Below are 18,027 nucleotides of genomic sequence, written 5' to 3' on the forward strand. Positions count from 1 at the left end.
TGTAATATGATCACGGGAGCGAGTATGAGTAAGGAGGCGAGCAGCTGAATTCTGGATATACTGAAGTTTTTTTAGGATTTTGTTAGATGTACCATAAAGGATGCTATTGCAATAATCAATTCTGGATGTAATAAAAGCATGAATCAAGGTTTCGGCGGCAGAAAAGGAGAGTGATGGACGTAGACGTGCTATGTTTTTTATATTAACACTCATGCAGCCCAAGACCATGATGCTACCACCACCATGCTTGACTGTAGGCAAGATACAGTTGTCTTGGTACTTCTCACCAGGGCGCCGCCGCACATGCTGGACACCATCTGAGCCAAACAAGTTTATCTTGGTCTCGTCAGACCACAGGGCATTCCAGTAATCCATGTTCTTGGACTGCTTGTCTTCAGCAAACTGTTTGCGGGCTTTCTTGTGCGTCAGCTTCCTTCTGGGATGACGACCATGCAGACCGAGTTGATGCAGTGTGCGGCGTATGGTCTGAGCACTGACAGGCTGACCTCCCACGTCTTCAACCTCTGCAGCAATGCTGGCAGCACTCATGTGTCTATTTTTTAAAGCCAACCTCTGGATATGACGCCGAACACGTGGACTCAACTTCTTTGGTCGACCCTGGCGAAGCCTGTTCCGAGTGGAACCTGTCCTGGAAAACCGCTGTATGACCTTGGCCACCATGCTGTAGCTCAGTTTCAGGGTGTTAGCAATCTTCTTATAGCCCAGGCCATCTTTGTGGAGAGCAACAATTCTATTTCTCACATCCTCAGAGAGTTCTTTGCCATGAGGTGCCATGTTGAATATCCAGTGGCAGTAGGAGAGAATTGTACCCAAAACACCAAATTTAACAGCCCTGCTCCCCATTTACACCTGGGACCTTGACACATGACACCAGGGAGGGACAACGACACATTTGGGCACAATTTGGACATGTTCACTGTGGGGTGTACTCACTTATGTTGCCAGCTATTTAGACATTAATGGCTGTGTGTTGAGTTATTTTCAGAAGACAGTAAATCTACACTGCTATACAAGCTGTACACTGACTACTCTAAGTTATATCCAAGTTTCATGTCTATAGTGTTGTCCCATGAAAAGATATAATAAAATATTTGCAGAAATGTGAGGGGTGTACTCACTTTTGTGATACACTGTACTACTCCGGTTAAAATTTCTAGTACGCGACCAGAGCTTTCTTGGTGGAGTACTGCCATCAAATGCCATTAAAATGTGGACATAACCTTCATACGTTTATGTACTCTGTAGTGTGGTTTGCTTTTCACATACTCTATACCATACTGCATACTACTACAGGTACCAGTATGCAGTACACAGTATGTACTGAGTGCAGTACGTAGTAGGCGATTTCAAACACAGTCTGCTATTTTTATTCTTACTTTTTTTAACAGTGACCCTAAACCACTGTCGTGAATATGTTATATCTACCTGATGAATTAGACTTCAAAATAAAAATTAGCACTTATTTGTAAATGCTACAAAACAAAATTAAAATAAAGAATATATGTCTAGACTATGGGTGTGTTCGAAAACCTAGTGAGCTGCCTTGCTGTCTTACTGCCTACATAGGCAGCTGCCTCAGTAGAGAGGATTCTAATAAGTCAATGACTTATAAGACAGGTTATTCGAATGCGCTACTTAGACAGCGATTCCATCGGGTTTCGCGTTTAGCATTTAGCATCTTGTCATTCAAACCAATGGGATGGGGTGGCACAGTGCGCTAGCATGTCAACTAACATCTCCCTTCGTGTACCGAAAACGGTTACATTCGCTGACAAGTTCGAACTTGCAAATAAAAACACTCGTACAAGTTTATACAAGTTAAAAATCAATAATAATTTATTTACGTTTGAAAATAATTTCTCCACCCCATCAGCCATGTTTTTTTTTTTTTTTCTGTGAGAGAAGAGCTGCCGCACTGAATGCTGGGATTGCCTTGATCACTAAGGACGCTTCGGATGCTCACTCGTTCTTGAGTCAAAATAACTTTGAAATTTTAAGATGCCTCACTAGTGAGGATATTAAGGCATCTAGGATTTCGAACAACCTCCTTCTCGGGAGCGCGCACAGGATGACGTAAAATGCTGCCTATGTAGAGAGCTCACTAGGTTTTCGAACACACCCTATATGTCTTTTCCTGCTTTCTGTGTGTTTATTGTGTAATTAGTAATTGTTTGAATGTTATGTCAATGTGATAAATATAGGAATGTAAGTCTGTCGTCTCCTAAAATTGTCTTGTTGCATCAAAAATCAAGAGGCACCAGACAAGGCCACATTTTCCTAATATTTATCAGTACAGTTTTGGTGAGCCTGTGCCCACTGTATTCATAGATCTGTAGTTTGGTGTGTTGGGAGTACGATTCCAGGACTGGATGTAAAAAACTTTGGTATACACTATATGGTCAAAAGTATATGGACACCTAACTATGTGGCTTGTTGGACATCGTATGTTAAAAATGAATATTATTAACATGGAGTTGCCAGTTCTATTAGTTCTAAACTTCTAACTTTGTGGTAACAGTTTAGGAAAGGGCATTTGCACAAAGCATGACCCCTAGGGAAATACATTTAATTAGTGTGTAGAAGCTTCAGTGGCCTGCTCAAAGGGACAACATCAGTGCCAGTCTTAAGAAATTGCCACAAATTCCCACAGATCTTCACCAATATGACAAGTCCATTAAGGAATGGGATGTCCAACAAGCTCATGGTCATAAGTTCACCTATAAATAAACACATGGTTGTTCAGTCTGTTAGATAATTGTGAATTCTTCTCTTTCAGCAGAGAGATTGGACGAGCGTCTTGTGACATACTGGGCCTGAAACATCACTATCGGCATGCCTTTATCATCAGCCGTGATCAGCGGAGTGCAGAAGCTGGTCCTGTATGAGACGAGGGCTGTATGTACCTTCTTTTTGATTAATAACCACTAATTATTTCTAATAAAAGTAATATCATTTCTTTGCCAGTTGCCTTGTGCGGGTCAAATATAGCTCATTTTAGTGAGTATATGGAAGGGTTTGATGCCACTGTGTGTTGTGGTGCATTTACCTCAACACCAGTATGAAAATGATCTGATTTGAGCCGTGGTAGCCCTTCTGTTGGTCCATATCCATAATAATAATAATAATAATACATTTTATTTATATAGCGCTTTTCAAGATACTCAAAGACGCTTTACATAAGACAAATAATCAAAACAAATACGTACATACACCATACAAATCATAGTACAAAATCAAAATAGTACATCAACATCAAGAATAATTAAGATAAAAACAAAGAGAGCAGCATAAGACAGTTCATTAAAAATTAGCTAAATTATGAGAGAGAACAACAAATATAGAACAATTTCTTAAAATTAGACAGAAACAGGACAGATTTACATGCAATCAGGAAACTGAAAACTTTACAAGTTTTAGGATCTAGGACTTCACATTTCTGTCGTGATCTAAGTATAAAAACTATTAAAAAGAATAGCAAAAATAAAAGCATTTATTTTGTGTTGTTACAAGTTAAATGCCACTCTGAATAGATGAGTTTTGAGAAGTGACTTGAATTTGGACAGGTCAGGACAATCTCGTAGGTGTTTGGGGAGAGCATTCCATAAAGATGGAGCAGCTATGGAAAAGGCCCTGTCACCCCAGGTCCGGTGCTTGGTCCTAGAGGGTATGGACAGTAGGTTAGCCTCAGAAGAGCGAAGGCTACGGGAGGGAATGTGCTGATGGAGCAGGTCGGTGAGGTAGGATGGGGCCTGATTATGGAGAGCTTTGTGAGTGAATAGAAGAATTTTGAATTGAATGCGTTGAGCAACGGGAAGCCAATGAAGTTTTTGTAGAACAGGTGTAATATGATCACGGGAGCGAGTATGAGTAAGGAGGCGAGCAGCTGAATTCTGGATATACTGAAGTTTTTTTAGGATTTTGTTAGATGTACCATAAAGGATGCTATTGCAATAATCAATTCTGGATGTAATAAAAGCATGAATCAAGGTTTCGGCGGCAGAAAAAGAGAGTGATGGACGTAGACGTGCTATGTTTTTTAGATGAAAGAAAGCAGTTTTGGTGATGTGATTTACATGGCGGTCAAAAGAGAGGTTGCTATCAAAAATTACACCAAGATTTCGGATGTTAGAAGACGGAGACAAAGTGTCATTATCAATGGTAATTTGAAAATTTTTTGTGGTTTTTGCCAGGGTTGTAGGACCTACGATGATCATATCTGATTTTTCACAGTTTAATTTGAGGAAATTAGCTTTCATCCACAATTTCATTTCAGTGATGCAATTTGTCAGAGTGGAGTGAAGTTCAGTATTAATGGATTTGGAGGAGATGTAAAGCTGAATATCATCAGCATAGCAGTGGAAATGTAAACCATGCCGACGTATGATGTCACCAAGGGGGAGCATATAAAGAATAAACAAAAGGGGACCTAACACTGAGCCTTGGTCAGTTATCCATAGTCAGTTGTCCACTGTGCTACTTTTTCCAAGTTTTTTGCTGCTCTATCCAGTGCTTCAACCAGCAGGAGTCACTGTTGCAAAGGAAATTATACCTCATTGATTCTTCCCTCCCTCAGACATGGCCAGTTTTGTCGAGCTGAGACTTGAACCCAAGGCTTGAACCCAAAACTTGGTGGTTGTGGGCCAGCGTATTAGACCACTGTTCCACCTGAGCATCCTTAAACAAGTATTGAACATATCCAACAGGGAGGCAGTTTCTGCACCTTAGGTTTATTTAGAATTGCTAAGGATGTGGGAATTTGGGTCCAGTGGACCCATGTTTAAACTTTTCTATGTACTAGGTACTTTTGGGAGATGGGTACATTTTATCCTCACCTCCCAGAACATGCAGTAGGTAGACTTGCCACTCTAGACCCTTGGTGTGAGTGAGTGAACGTGTTTTTGCCCTGTGATGGATTGGTGCCAGTCCCACTGAGCACTAGTGATTGACTCATTCATTTACTCACTCACAGATGGCAGACAGATGTTTAGCAGCAGTTGTAGCCTAGTGGTTACGGTACTGGACCAGTAATTGAAACATTGCTGCTGGGTTGCCACTGTTGGGCCCTCAATTACTTAGACAGTATACTATCATGGTCCTGTAAGTCACTTTGGATAAGCGTCTGCTAAAATGCCGAAAATGTAAATGTGACTGTTGGTATAGGAGCAGTGGTAGCTTAGCGGTGAAAGTACTGTACTTGTAATCAGGAGGTTGCCGGATCATCGTTAAGTTGCCACTGTTGGACCCCTGAGCAAGGTCCTTAACCCTCAATTGCTCAAATTGTGTTCAGTTATAATTGTAAGTCTCTTTGGATTGAAGCGTTTGTTAAATGATGCAAATTTAAATGTAATTTCTATTTATTCACTAATGTTTTGCATAATTGTGGGCCAGAAGTATGTGGACATCAGAGCAAAAACCATGGCCATTAACATAAAGCTAAACCCTGCCCTTTACAGTTTTAATTAGTACTAATTTAGTCCTAGGAGCATTTGTAAGGACCAGAGATGAGGATGTGAGATGTGTGACTCGAGTCGAGTCGCATGTAAGTCGCACACACAGCGACTTTAGATTTGACTCGGACTCTTTTCAAATGACTCGGACTCGTGACTCGCAAAAAATGACTTGTGGACATTAGTTACCTGTGACGATTATATATATGATCATTCTGATTGTGTCATTTTCTGCTCTCTAATAACGCTCCGGTCATCTTAACCCGCAACGCACGCAATGGCTAAATGTTCCAGCCAGCTTCCGGCGTAGTGATGAAGCGTCGCTCCCTACTTAAAATGGTACAATACCCTATGTAGTGCACTTTACAGTAACAGATAATGTGAATGGAACGCTCCTACAGAATTGGCGCTAATGATTGTAAGAACCGCTTTCTGAACCAATCAGACCATCTGATTTGAATTTTTTGTAACAAATGCTGTTATTTGAATTTATTCAGTTTGCAGCGTCACACAGATGATGCGTCAATGAAATGCTTGATTGGCTTTCTAACGAGTTCGTGTTTTACTTCACAACTGGGAAAAGTTTGGAGGTTTTTAATTATAAGCACATTTACAAAATAACGGATTATATTCCTAATGGGACACACGGTTATAAATTTAATAGCATCTGGAAGAACATAAGCTAAGGTAAGCAGTGGTTATGGATTTTTTGCTGTGTTTTGGATTTTGGCCGCTGGGCCGTAATTTGCAATGAAGACAAAACGTCAGTTTAAGCTTTTAACTGGTACCTAGGAAAGTAAAGGCACGAAGTAAAACGGCAAAATACAGTCGCTAATCTGTTGTTGTTTTTTTATCTGAACTTACATATTATTTGTTTATTTCTATGCTAAATTTCCAATATATGTTTTGTGTAGATTATATTGACTCTAGCCTAATGACTCGTGACTTGACTCAGACTCTAGCCTAAAGACTCGTGACTCGACTCGGACTCGTATTTTGTGACTTGTGAACATCTCTGGTAAGGACAGACACTGGTCAGTCTACGTTTTAATTCATCCCACAGGTGTTAAATCGAGTTAAAATGAGGACTTTGTGGAAGCCACAGGAGTTTCTTTACACCTAGTCATTAGGAGTGGTGTTTACATACTTTTGGCTATGTAGTATATTTTGTAAAGCTGCAGGTGCTCAAAGAAATGCTCATACCGGTAAGTTTGTAAACAGTTATTTACACCTTAGGGTCTTTACCATCTGTGGCACTAGATGGCGATGTGGAACTTCTTTTATAACCTCGACGGGTCTCAGTTCTTCAACCTGGGTGTTTACTTAACGTGTAAAAACGTACAACCCCAAATCAGAAAAAGTTGGGACAGTATGGAAAGTGCGTATAAAATAAAAATGCAGTGATGCTTACATTTACTTTGACTTTTATTTGACAGGATGAACCTGAGATATTTCATGTTTTATCTGCTCAACTTCATTTCATTTATTAATAAACATCCATTCCTGCATTTCAGGCCTGCAACACATTCCAAAAAAAGTTGGGACGGAGGCAATTTAGGGCGAGTAATGAGGTGAAAAAACTAAATAATGATGTGATTCCAAACAGGTGATTGTAATCATGGTTTGGTATAAAAGCAGCATCCAGGAGTCTTTGATGAGCAAAGATGATCAGAGGATCTCCAGTTTGTCAACAGATGCATAAGAAAATGATTGAAATGTTTAAAAACAATGAACCTCATAGAAAGATTGGAAGGGATTTGCATATTTCTCCCTCTACAGTGCATAATATCATTAAACCATTCAATGTATCAGGAGGAATTTCAGTGCGTAAAGGCCAAGGATGCAAGCTTAAGCTGAACGCCCGTGATCTTCAATCCCTCAGACGGCACTGCATCAAGAACCTGATATAGCTGATATAACCACATGGGTGAGGGATTACTTTAACAAACCTTTGTCAAGCACTACAATACAGAGTTACAAGCACAAATGCTACTTAAAACTTTACTGTGCAAAAAAGAAGCCTTATGGTAACCATGTCCAGAAGCGGCGTCGACTTCTCTGGGCTCTGAGGCATCTAGGATGGACCATCACACAGTGGAAACGTGTATTGTGGTGAGATGAATCAGCATTCCAGGTCTTTTTTGGAAAAAATGGACGCCGTGTGCTCCGGACCAAAGACGAACAGGACCATCCAGACTATTATCAGTAACAAGTCAAAAAGCCAGGGTCTGTCCTGGTATGGGGCTGTGTCAGTGCCCTTGGCAGAAGTCATTTACACTTCTGTGATGGCAGCATTAATGCAGAAAAGTACATTGAGATCTTAGAGCAACATGTGCTGCCTTCAAGACGTCATCTTTTCCAGCGACGTTCATGCATTTTTCAACAAGACAATGCAAACCCACATGCTTCACACATTACAAAGGCATGGCTGTGGAAGAATTTTGAAAGGAAAAATGACACAACGACGACCCCGTGCTGTTGCACATCTTAAGACGTGTTTGCAGGAAGAATGGGACAAAATTAAAGCTAAAACACTAAATCACTTGGTCTCCTCGGTGCCAAAACGTCTTTTAAGTGTGGTGAAAAGAAATGGCAACATTACAAAGTGGTAAATGCTTTACCATCCCAACTTATTTTGGAATGCGTTGTAGGCCTGAAATTCAGGAACGGATGTTTATTAATAAATGAAATGAAGTTGAGCAGATAAAACATGAAATATCTCAGCCAGCACTCGGGGTACTCGGTGATCCATTGAGAACAGGCCGGGTTTCTGGCGAACACAACTGACCATATTTGAGGGTGAGGACTGTCAGATGGGGTTTCTCCTCTCAGCAGCTCTGATGTGCCATCTCTGTGACTGGCTGAGGGGCAGGCTGAGCGATGGGACTCACGTGGCGATTAGCATGACTCTCAGCATGCAGTGAGGTGTACAAGAAGCGGATGGCTAAATGCGTTTTTGGCCATTCTGTGGCCAGAGCGTGGTGTTACAGTCTGCGAAGGGTGCCAGAACATTTACATACCACACTGCTTTAGGCTCTATTTACACTTCACAGCCAGAAGTATGTGGTCAACTGACCATGGGCATTAAAATAGAGACATACCCTTCATCTGTACCAAGTCTTTACTCAAGATTTTAAAGTATGCTGTGAGAATTTGTGTCCATTAAGTGTTTTTAATTGGCACTGGTGTTTGACTGACACTCCAGTTTATCCCAAAGTTGTTCATTGGGGCTGAGATCAGGTCTCCATGCAGGGGTTCCTCCACACCACACTGGTCAAACCCTGTTTTCTCTTCATGTAGAAGACTCAGAGATCCTTTTGTTACCTACCTGATACTTGCAGTATGTGTCTGAGTGCTAAATATTTGTTTTTTAATATAGTTTTCATGTTTGTGCTGCTGATTCAGAGAACGTTATTACTGTACTGGACGTCTGTGCCGGTAGAGAAGGTGGACGGTACTGTACAGCAGTGTAAGACTACATTATCACTGCATTGTGGGAGCTTAATTCTGAGACGTGTTCGAGCCAGCATGAGTTTATCAGGACAGGCTGTACGGAACATGTCGGCCAGTCAGCGGCGTACAATTACTGTCCCCGATCCTCACTTTTATATGTCGCTCTCATAACAGTGACTGAACGAAAGGAAATCTGTGCTTCTTTGTGGCCAGGTTATGCAACCCTTAATGTACTCGTGTAGAAAAAAAGTTAGAAGCCTGTAATTAATGTTGTACATGTAATGTCTGTCTTTCCAGTTCCCAAAAACATGCAGTAGGTACATTGGCTGATACAGTGAATAATCAGGGTTAAACACTGAGTTTGATTGCAGTCAGTTTGTACCCAAGATATTTCATGTTTTGTCAGCTCAGTTTTATTTAATTTATTAATAAACATCCATTCCTGCATTTCAGGCCTGCAACATTTTCCAAAAAAAGTTGGGACAGGGACTATTTAGGGCTAGTAATGAGTGGAAAAACTAAATAATGATGTGATTCCAAACAGGTGATGTCAACAGGTGATTGTAATCATGGTTTGGTACAAAAGCAGCATCCAGGAAAGGCTGAGTCTTTAATGAGCAAAGATGACCAAAGAAGATTTGCATATTTCTCCCTCTACAGTGCATAATATTATCAAACGATTCAAGGAATCAGGAGGAATTTCAGTGCGTAAGAGGCCAAGGGTGCAAGCTTAATCTGAACGCATGTGATCTTCAATCCCTCAGACGGTACTGCATCAAGAACCGTCACTCAACAATAGCTGATATAACCACATGGGTGAGGGATTATTTTGGCAAACCTTTGTCAAGCACTACAATACAGAGTTACATGCACAAATGCTACTTAAAACTTTACTGTGCAAAAAAGAAGCCTTATGTTAACCATGTACAGAAGCAGCGTCGACTTCTCTGGGCTCGGAGGCATCTACGATGGACCATCACACAGTGGAAACGTGTATTGTGGTCAGATGAATCAGCATTCCAGGTCTTTTTTGGAAAAAATGGACGCCGTGTGCTCCGGTCCAAAGACGAACAGGACCATCCAGACTGTTATCAGCAACAAGTCTAAAAGCCAGGGTCTGTCATGGTATGGGGCTGTGTCAGTGCCCTTAGCAAAGGTCATTTACACTTCTGTGATGGCAGCATTAATGCAGAAAAGTACATTGAGATCTTAGAGCAACATGTGCTGCCTTCAAGACGTCGTCTTTTCCAGGGACGTCCATGCATTATTCAACAAGACAATGCAAATCCACATGCTGCACACATTACAAAGGCATGGCTGCGGAAGAAGAGGGTACGGGTATTGGACTAGAGAATGTGTGGAGAATTTTGAAACACAAAATGCGACAACAACGACCCCCCGTACTGTTGCACATCTTAAGACGTGTTTGCAGGAAGAATGGGACAAAATAAAAGCTGAAACACTAAATCACTTGGTCTCCTCGGTGCCAAAACGTCTTTTAAGTGTGGTGAAAAGGAATAGCAACATTACAAAGTGGTAAATGCTTTACCGTCCCAACTTATTTTGGAATGTGTTGCAGACCTCAAATGCAGGAATGGATGTTTATTAATAAATGAAATGAAGTTTAAATTGTCTGCAATCAAATAAAAGTCAAAGTAAATGTAAGAAACTCTGATTTAGGGTTGTATAAATGATTTTTTGTTCTTTTCTGACAGAGATATTTCCTGGTGGGATGTAACAATGCTCAAACGAAACACCGTGTGCTGAAGATCGATCGCACAGAACCTCGAGACTTGGTCATTATTGATGACAAGGTGAGTTTTTTATATCCAGGTTTTCCTGTTCAAGGTACACAGTAGAGTGGCATTTCTAGGAAATCATGTAGAACAGATTATTAAACACATGCACTAATACATTTTTATGGAATTTACTGTCATGTTGGCAATTATGTTCATTAATTATGTGCTGTTAGTCTCCCACAGTGTGAACTCACTTCACTGATTGATTGCAGCATTTCCAGGAAAGTTGAGACATTTTATAAATGCATTAAAATAACAATGAATGATTCGTTCATTCTCTTGAGTCTTTTTTAACTGGAATTTTTCCCATTCTGGTTTGATACAAGACTTCCGCTTCCAACACGTGAGCAGCAGCCATATGCATTTTGTCACCCACACTAGGCGAGTGCATATATGCGAATCAGCACTGTGTACGGAGAGACACACCCTGATCCGCACTCTTTCCTCGCCTCTGTACAGGCGCCATCAATCGGCCAGCAGAAGTCATGGTTGCATCAGTTACGAGGAGTTCCTATCCGGCTTAATACCCCACCCCTATATGAACAACAGGCCAATCGTTGTTCATGTGGCTGCTCAGCCCAGCCGGATGGCAGAGCTGAGACTCGATACGATGTATTCGAGATCCCAGTTCTGGTGTGCTAGTGTGTGTTTTTACCGCTGTGCAGTCTAACTTCTTTTAAACATTTCTTTCAAACAGTCTGTGGTCACCATTGTCTGATTCTCCTCGTCACTGTGTGTCATACATTATCAAGTGGAGACAGATTTGGACTGCAGGCAGGCCAGTCAAGCACAGGCACTCTGTGTCTAAGAAGCTACAATGGGACTGTCTGAAAACCTAGTGAGCTGCCTTGTTGCCTACCGCCTACCTAGGCAGCTGCCTAAGTAGAGATGATTCTAATAACACATCGAAGTAACAAGGCAGATTATTTGGACGCACTATTTTTACACCGATTGTGCTTAGTAAGTTTCACCAACTAGGTAGGAGTGTGTAATAGAGTGGACAGTGAGTAGACAGTATTTATTTTACCCTGTCTCTACTTTTTTAGTGTGTTGCCAGCATCAAATAAAAAATATATTAATAAAATACAATGTTTGTACTTTTGGCAATTAAATAAATTAATGCTTTTAATGCATCTTATGCAATGTCCCAACATTTCTGGAAATGGAGTTTGTACATTTGTGTTTATAATTAGTCTGAATATTAGAGTGTTGATTTTGATATTGAAAATCAAGATGCTATGCTAACTGTACACTTTAAAAAATAAAAAGTTGTGGTACCATTAAAGATAAATATTTTACAACCAAAGAAAACAATAAATAAAATTCTATATGATCATTTAAATTCTTTTAAGAATAAATCCAATAAATTAAGTGTAATGCTTTATTGTGTTTAATCAGACTAGACACAAACAGACTTGATTACTCGCAGCTCTGTTAAGTCCAGGCACAAGTGAGTGATTTAACCTTGTGTTTATTGTGTGTATCTTGTTCAGCATGTGTATAGTCGGCAGGAGGTTCGAGAGCTTCTGGGGAGGCTTGACTTAGGAAACCGGACTAAGATTGGTCAGAAGGGCTCCTCAGGACTTTCCAGAACTGTAAATGCATTTGGCATTGTAGGTAAGATGCTGTATATAAAAAAAAGTGATTTTGTGACGATGTGTTGTAGCTGCTTTATTGTTCCGGGTGCATTTATGATGTGCCATGGTGATGTGTAGTACAATAATACATGCTGGCCAATCTGTATTTTTCTTTTCTTTTGCAGTTTAAAGTCTTTCTTTAAACTTCTCTTAGCAATCTTACAGTATATAAGCTTCATAAAAGTCATTTTTAGTAAAGATGAATTAGTTTTATTGTTATCATCATTAGTATAATTAAACCTTGCAGGACAATGCTTTTATATGCTATGCATACACCATAAAAAGTGTTTACATGTATATAGTACTGTACATTTTTATTCTTATTGCTTGTTTTTAGACTGTAAGAGAATGTTGTATGTATACAAGAAATTGTTGTTGTCTGATGTGAGCTGCTGTAACAAAGACATTTCCTGCAAAGGATCAATAAAGAATCTATCTATCTATCTATCTATCTATCTATCTATCTATCTATCTATCTATCTATCTATCTATCTATCTATCTATCTATCTATCTATCTATCTATCTATCATCTAATCTATCATCTAATCTATCTATCTATCTATCTACTATCTATCTATCTATCTATCTATCTATCTATCTATCTATCTATCTATCTATCTATCTATCTAATCTACTCATCTAATCTACTCATCTAATCTATCATCTAATCTATCTATCTATCTATCTATCTATCTATCTATCTATCTATCTATCTATCTATCTATCTATCTATCTATCTATCTATCTACTATCTATCTATCTATCTATCTATCTATCTATCTATCTATCTATCTATCTATCTAATCTATCTAATCTATCATCTAATCTATCTATCTATCTATCTATCTATCTATCTATCTATCTATCTATCTATCTATCTATCTATCTATCTATCTATCTAATCTACTCATCTAATCTATCATCTAATCTATCTATCTATCTATCTATCTATCTATCTATCTATCTACTATCTATCTATCTATCTATCTATCTATCTATCTATCTATCTATCTATCTATCTAATCTATCATCTAATCTATCTATCTATCTATCTATCTATCTATCTATCTATCTATCTATCTATCTATCTATCTATCTATCTATCTATCTATCTATCTATCTATCTATCTAATCTACTCATCTAATCTACTCATCTAATCTATCATCTAATCTATCTATCTATCTATCTATCTATCTATCTATCTATCTATCTATCTATCTATCTATCTATCTATCTATCTATCTATCTAATCTACTAATCTATCATCTAATCTATCTATCTATCTATCTATCTATCTATCTATCTATCTATCTATCTATCTATCTATCTATCTATCTATCTATCTATCTAATCTACTCATCTATCTAATCTACTCATCTAATCTATCTATCTATCTATCTATCTATCTATCTATCTATCTATCTATCTATCTATCTATCTATCTATCTATCTATCTATCTATCTAACTAACTAACTATCTATCTATCTATCTATCTAATGCTCCTTGCTAATGCATATGTTACAACAACGAAAGTGCAGGAGCAAGACTTGCCTGGCTGCAGTCCAGACCTATCTCCTGTTAAAAATGTGTAAAGCAATATGACGTACAATATATAAATAGAGACCCTAGACTGTTAAGCAGCTGTGTTATATCTAGCATTGGATTTGTTTATTCCCAGGTGGGGCGGTCCAGGTCCTTTCTGTGTGGAGTTTACATGTTCCCGGTTCCCTCCCATAGTCCAAAGACATGCAACTGAGGTGAATTGGAGATACACAATTGTCTGTGACTGTGACTAATGAATCTTGTGTGACCTGTAACTTCCTGTCCTGTCATGAATGTAATCAGCGTGTAATTTTGCAGCGTTTAATGTCAAACATAGTCATCTCCAATTCACCTCACTTGCACATCTTTGGACTGTGGGAGAAACCCAGGCAGACACGAGGAGAAAAGGACCCAGACCCCCCCAAACAAGAAAAATACGGACACCCTGGTGTATCACAAGGATTTGCTTTTCATCTGTGCTTATTTTACACCCAGCCAACTGTCATCACATGCCACCTATCCACCTGTTTACCTGTGTGATTACTGCATGATCTATAATGCACCTGTCCCAATGTAATCGAAACATTCTATTACATTAGGATTATGCATGTACACCCAAAAAAACAATAGTTAATGATCTGAACCATTAAATATTTTGTCTTTTGTGCTGTTTTAGTTGAATACAGATCAAAAGGCAGTTTTGTCCCATTTTTTTGACAAAAAAATTATTTTTTGTCAGTCTTTCAGACTTTTGTGTGGAACGTTATTCGACAAATATCTTATTACTCATTCATGCACTGTTTTCCTTGTTTGGGTAAAAATGTCAAGTTGAACTTAAAGGTCACAGTGATCAGACGTGGAATAGAACTGGAAATTAGAAATGGATTCATGTAAAATAAATGAAAGAGATTATGAGGTATGGGGGGGGGGGGGCTATAGCCGTGCAAACGTAAAATCTTTTATAATCAAGTCAGATTTATACTGAAATAGTATTTCCTTATAACTCATTACTTTAAAGAGGACAGGATTTATTTTTAAGGACTACAGCAGATGTTTTGTATTACTGCTGCTGTAATATAACCAACGTGTGACAACCACTATTAACACCTGTATGTAGTTAGCTTATTATAACTTCCCTATAATAACTACATTTAATAAGCTAATAAGCTTGTTGTATGTCTTATTATAAAAGTACGTCTCCCCGTTGTAGACAGACAGGCAGAAAGACAGACACATATGGAATTGTCCCCCTTTGTAGACAGACAGATGGGCAAACAGACAGACATAGAGTTGCCACCTCTTCTTTATAGACAGACAGACATGAAGTGCCACTTACTCCTTCTTAAATAGGCAGACAGACAGATCTAAAGTGCCCCTTGCCCCTCTTTAGACAGCCAGAAAGACATACAGACATGGAGTTGCCCCCTTTCCTCTATAAACAGACTGATAGACAGACAGACATGGAGTGCCTCTTTCCCCTCTTAATTTAGGAGGACAGACAGACATACAGACATGGAGTGCCTCTTTCCCCACTTAATTTAGGAGGACAGACATACAGACATAGAGTGCGCCTTTCCCCTTTTTAGACTGACAAATATTAAGTTGCCCCTCTCCCCTCTGTAGACAGACAGACGGACAGACATGGAGTGTCACTTTCTCCTCTGTAAACAAACACAGACATGGAGTGTCACTTACTCCTCTTTAAACAGACAGGCAGACAGACAGACAGACAGACATGAAGTGCCCATTTCTCCTTTTTAGACAGACAGACGTACATGGAGTGCCCATTTTTCCCCTTTCAGACAGACAGACAGGTAGACATCAAGTTCCTGTTTGCTCTCTGTAGATAGACAGACAGACATGGAGAGCCACTTTCTCCTCTTTAGACAGACAGGGAGTTGCCCCCTCTTCTCTACAGACAGACATGAAGTCTGTCTTTCTCCTCTTTAGACAGACATCCCCCCTCTTTAGACAGAAAGAGAGACAGACATGGAGGAGGGGGCAACTCCACGTTTGTTTGTCTGTCTGTCAGTCTGTCTATAGAGGGTAAAGTGGCACTCTATGTCTGTATGTCTAATATGGAGTAAGTGGTACTCCATGTCTGTCTGTCTATAGAGGGGGCAATAGCAACTCAATGTCTGTCTATCTGTCAGTCTGTCTATAGAGGGGAGGGGGCAATTCCATATATATTTATCTGTCTACCGATCTATAGAGAGGAGGGGGCAATTACTTGTTTGTCTGTCTGTCTGTCTGTCTGTCTGTCTAAAGAGAGGACAGTAGCAACTCAATGTCTGTCTATCTGTCAGTCTGTCTATAGAGAGGAGGGGGCAATTCCATATATAGTTACTGTATCTGTCTACCGATCTATTGAGAGGAGGGGGCAATTACTTGTTTGTCTGTCTGTCTGTCTAAAGAGAGGACAATAGCAACTCAATATCTGTCTATCTGTCAGTCTGTCTATAGAGGGGAGGGGGCAATTCCATGTTTGTTTGTCTGTCTGTCTGGCTAAAAAGGGGACAGTCTTTAGGCTAGGTCCAAGCCAAATCACAAGTCTTTAGACTAGAGTTCGAGTTGCCCCCTCCTCTCTGTAGATAGGTAGACAGATAAATAGATATATAGACAGATGTGAAGTTGCCACGTTCCCTTGACCGACAAACACACAAATATTGAGTTGCCTTTTTATAGACAGACAGACAAATTGACACCTTCCCCTCCAACACCCCATCTCCATTCTTCTTGGAAGGCTTTTTGTCAGACTTTATAGTGTATCTGTGGGAATACCAATTCAGTCTTAAGAGAGTTTAATGTAATGTAAAACAAATTGTGCCTTTAATGTTTGACAACAGTTTAGGGAAGGCTCCTTCCCACAGTGGTATCTGAGCTCAAATTTCCGCTGTCATAGCCCAGCATTCTAGGAATAACCATCCAGCTCCACATCTGTCTCTGTTTATGCACCTCTTTATACATATAAAAAAAAGCCTGTACAGATGTTTTTAAAATGATTAAATTTGTACCCGGATGTCTAAGAAAAGTAAAAGATCTGACCTACATATATTACATATTTTAAATTGTTTATTAGAGGCAGAAAAGAATGCGCTATACAGACTATTACTCATGGCCTTGCTGCCTAATTCCTGTCATAATGAAGCCTTACACAACCACACAGAGCCATTGAACACTCAGCTGGGGAAGATAAATGGAGTAAATTTCAAATGACACACAATCACAGATACAACAAATAGTCCAGGACACTTCATAAAACTCTGGACTGAAAATAATGATGATAATTCTTAATGAAACTCTTTCTTACCCATTTTCTTTAAAACTCCACAACCTACTTTTAGATTTTACCTCACTGTCATTTTATTATTATATTATTATATAACTGCCTTGGACAATATGATGGGAAACATATTGTGTGCTTGTATTTTCTTTGTTTGTTTCCTGCACTGATCAAACCACCTCCTTTTTTTTTCACACACTGTCCATTTTTTCAGCTCCACTTACCATATAGAAGCACTACATACTGTTTTAGCCTGCTTTCACCCGGTTCTTCAATAGTCAGGACCACCACAGAGCAGGTGTTATTTAGGTGGTGGATCATTCTCAGCACTGCACTGACACTGACATGGTGGTGGTGTGTTAGTGTGTGTTGTGCTGGTATGAGTGGATAAGACACAGCTAAAGTTTTTAAATACCATGTCCACTCACTGTCCACTCTATTAGACCTAAAACCTAGTTGGTCCACCTTGTAGATGTAAAGTCAGAGACGATCGCTCATCTATTGCTGCTGTTTGAGTTGGTCATCTTCTAGACCTTCATCAGTGGTCACTGGACGCTGCCCACGGGGCGCTGTTGGCTGGATGTTTTTGGTTGGTGAACTGTTCTCAGTCCAGCAGTGACAGGGAGGTGTTTAAAACTCCATCAGCGCTGCTGTGTCTGATCCACTCATACCAGCACAACACACACTAACACACCACCACCATGTCAGTGTCACTGCAGTGCTGAGAATGATCCACCACCCAAATAATGCTGTTTTTCAATGGTGTTTTTCAGTGCCCCCCCCCCCCCCCCCCCCCCCAGGACCACTACAGAGTAAATATTATTTAGGTGGTGGATCATTCT

General features: G+C 39.7%; 1 protein-coding gene across 1 annotated transcript in view; it reads left to right on the forward strand.

Moving 5' to 3' along the window:
- The window catches only part of fig4a (FIG4 phosphoinositide 5-phosphatase a), a 116,428-nt gene that overhangs the window by 12,157 nt on the left and 86,244 nt on the right, over window positions 1–18,027 (forward strand). The window contains exons 2-4 of the mRNA XM_063001933.1: window positions 2,798–2,916; window positions 10,637–10,735; window positions 12,214–12,337. Coding sequence (XP_062858003.1) covers window positions 2,854–2,916; window positions 10,637–10,735; window positions 12,214–12,337 — 286 coding nt within the window. The 5' untranslated portion in view covers window positions 2,798–2,853. The remainder of the gene's footprint in view (window positions 1–2,797; window positions 2,917–10,636; window positions 10,736–12,213; window positions 12,338–18,027) is intronic.

The sequence above is a fragment of the Trichomycterus rosablanca genome, chromosome 9, assembly GCF_030014385.1.
Source record: "Trichomycterus rosablanca isolate fTriRos1 chromosome 9, fTriRos1.hap1, whole genome shotgun sequence".
Taxonomy (NCBI): Eukaryota; Metazoa; Chordata; class Actinopteri; order Siluriformes; family Trichomycteridae; genus Trichomycterus; species Trichomycterus rosablanca.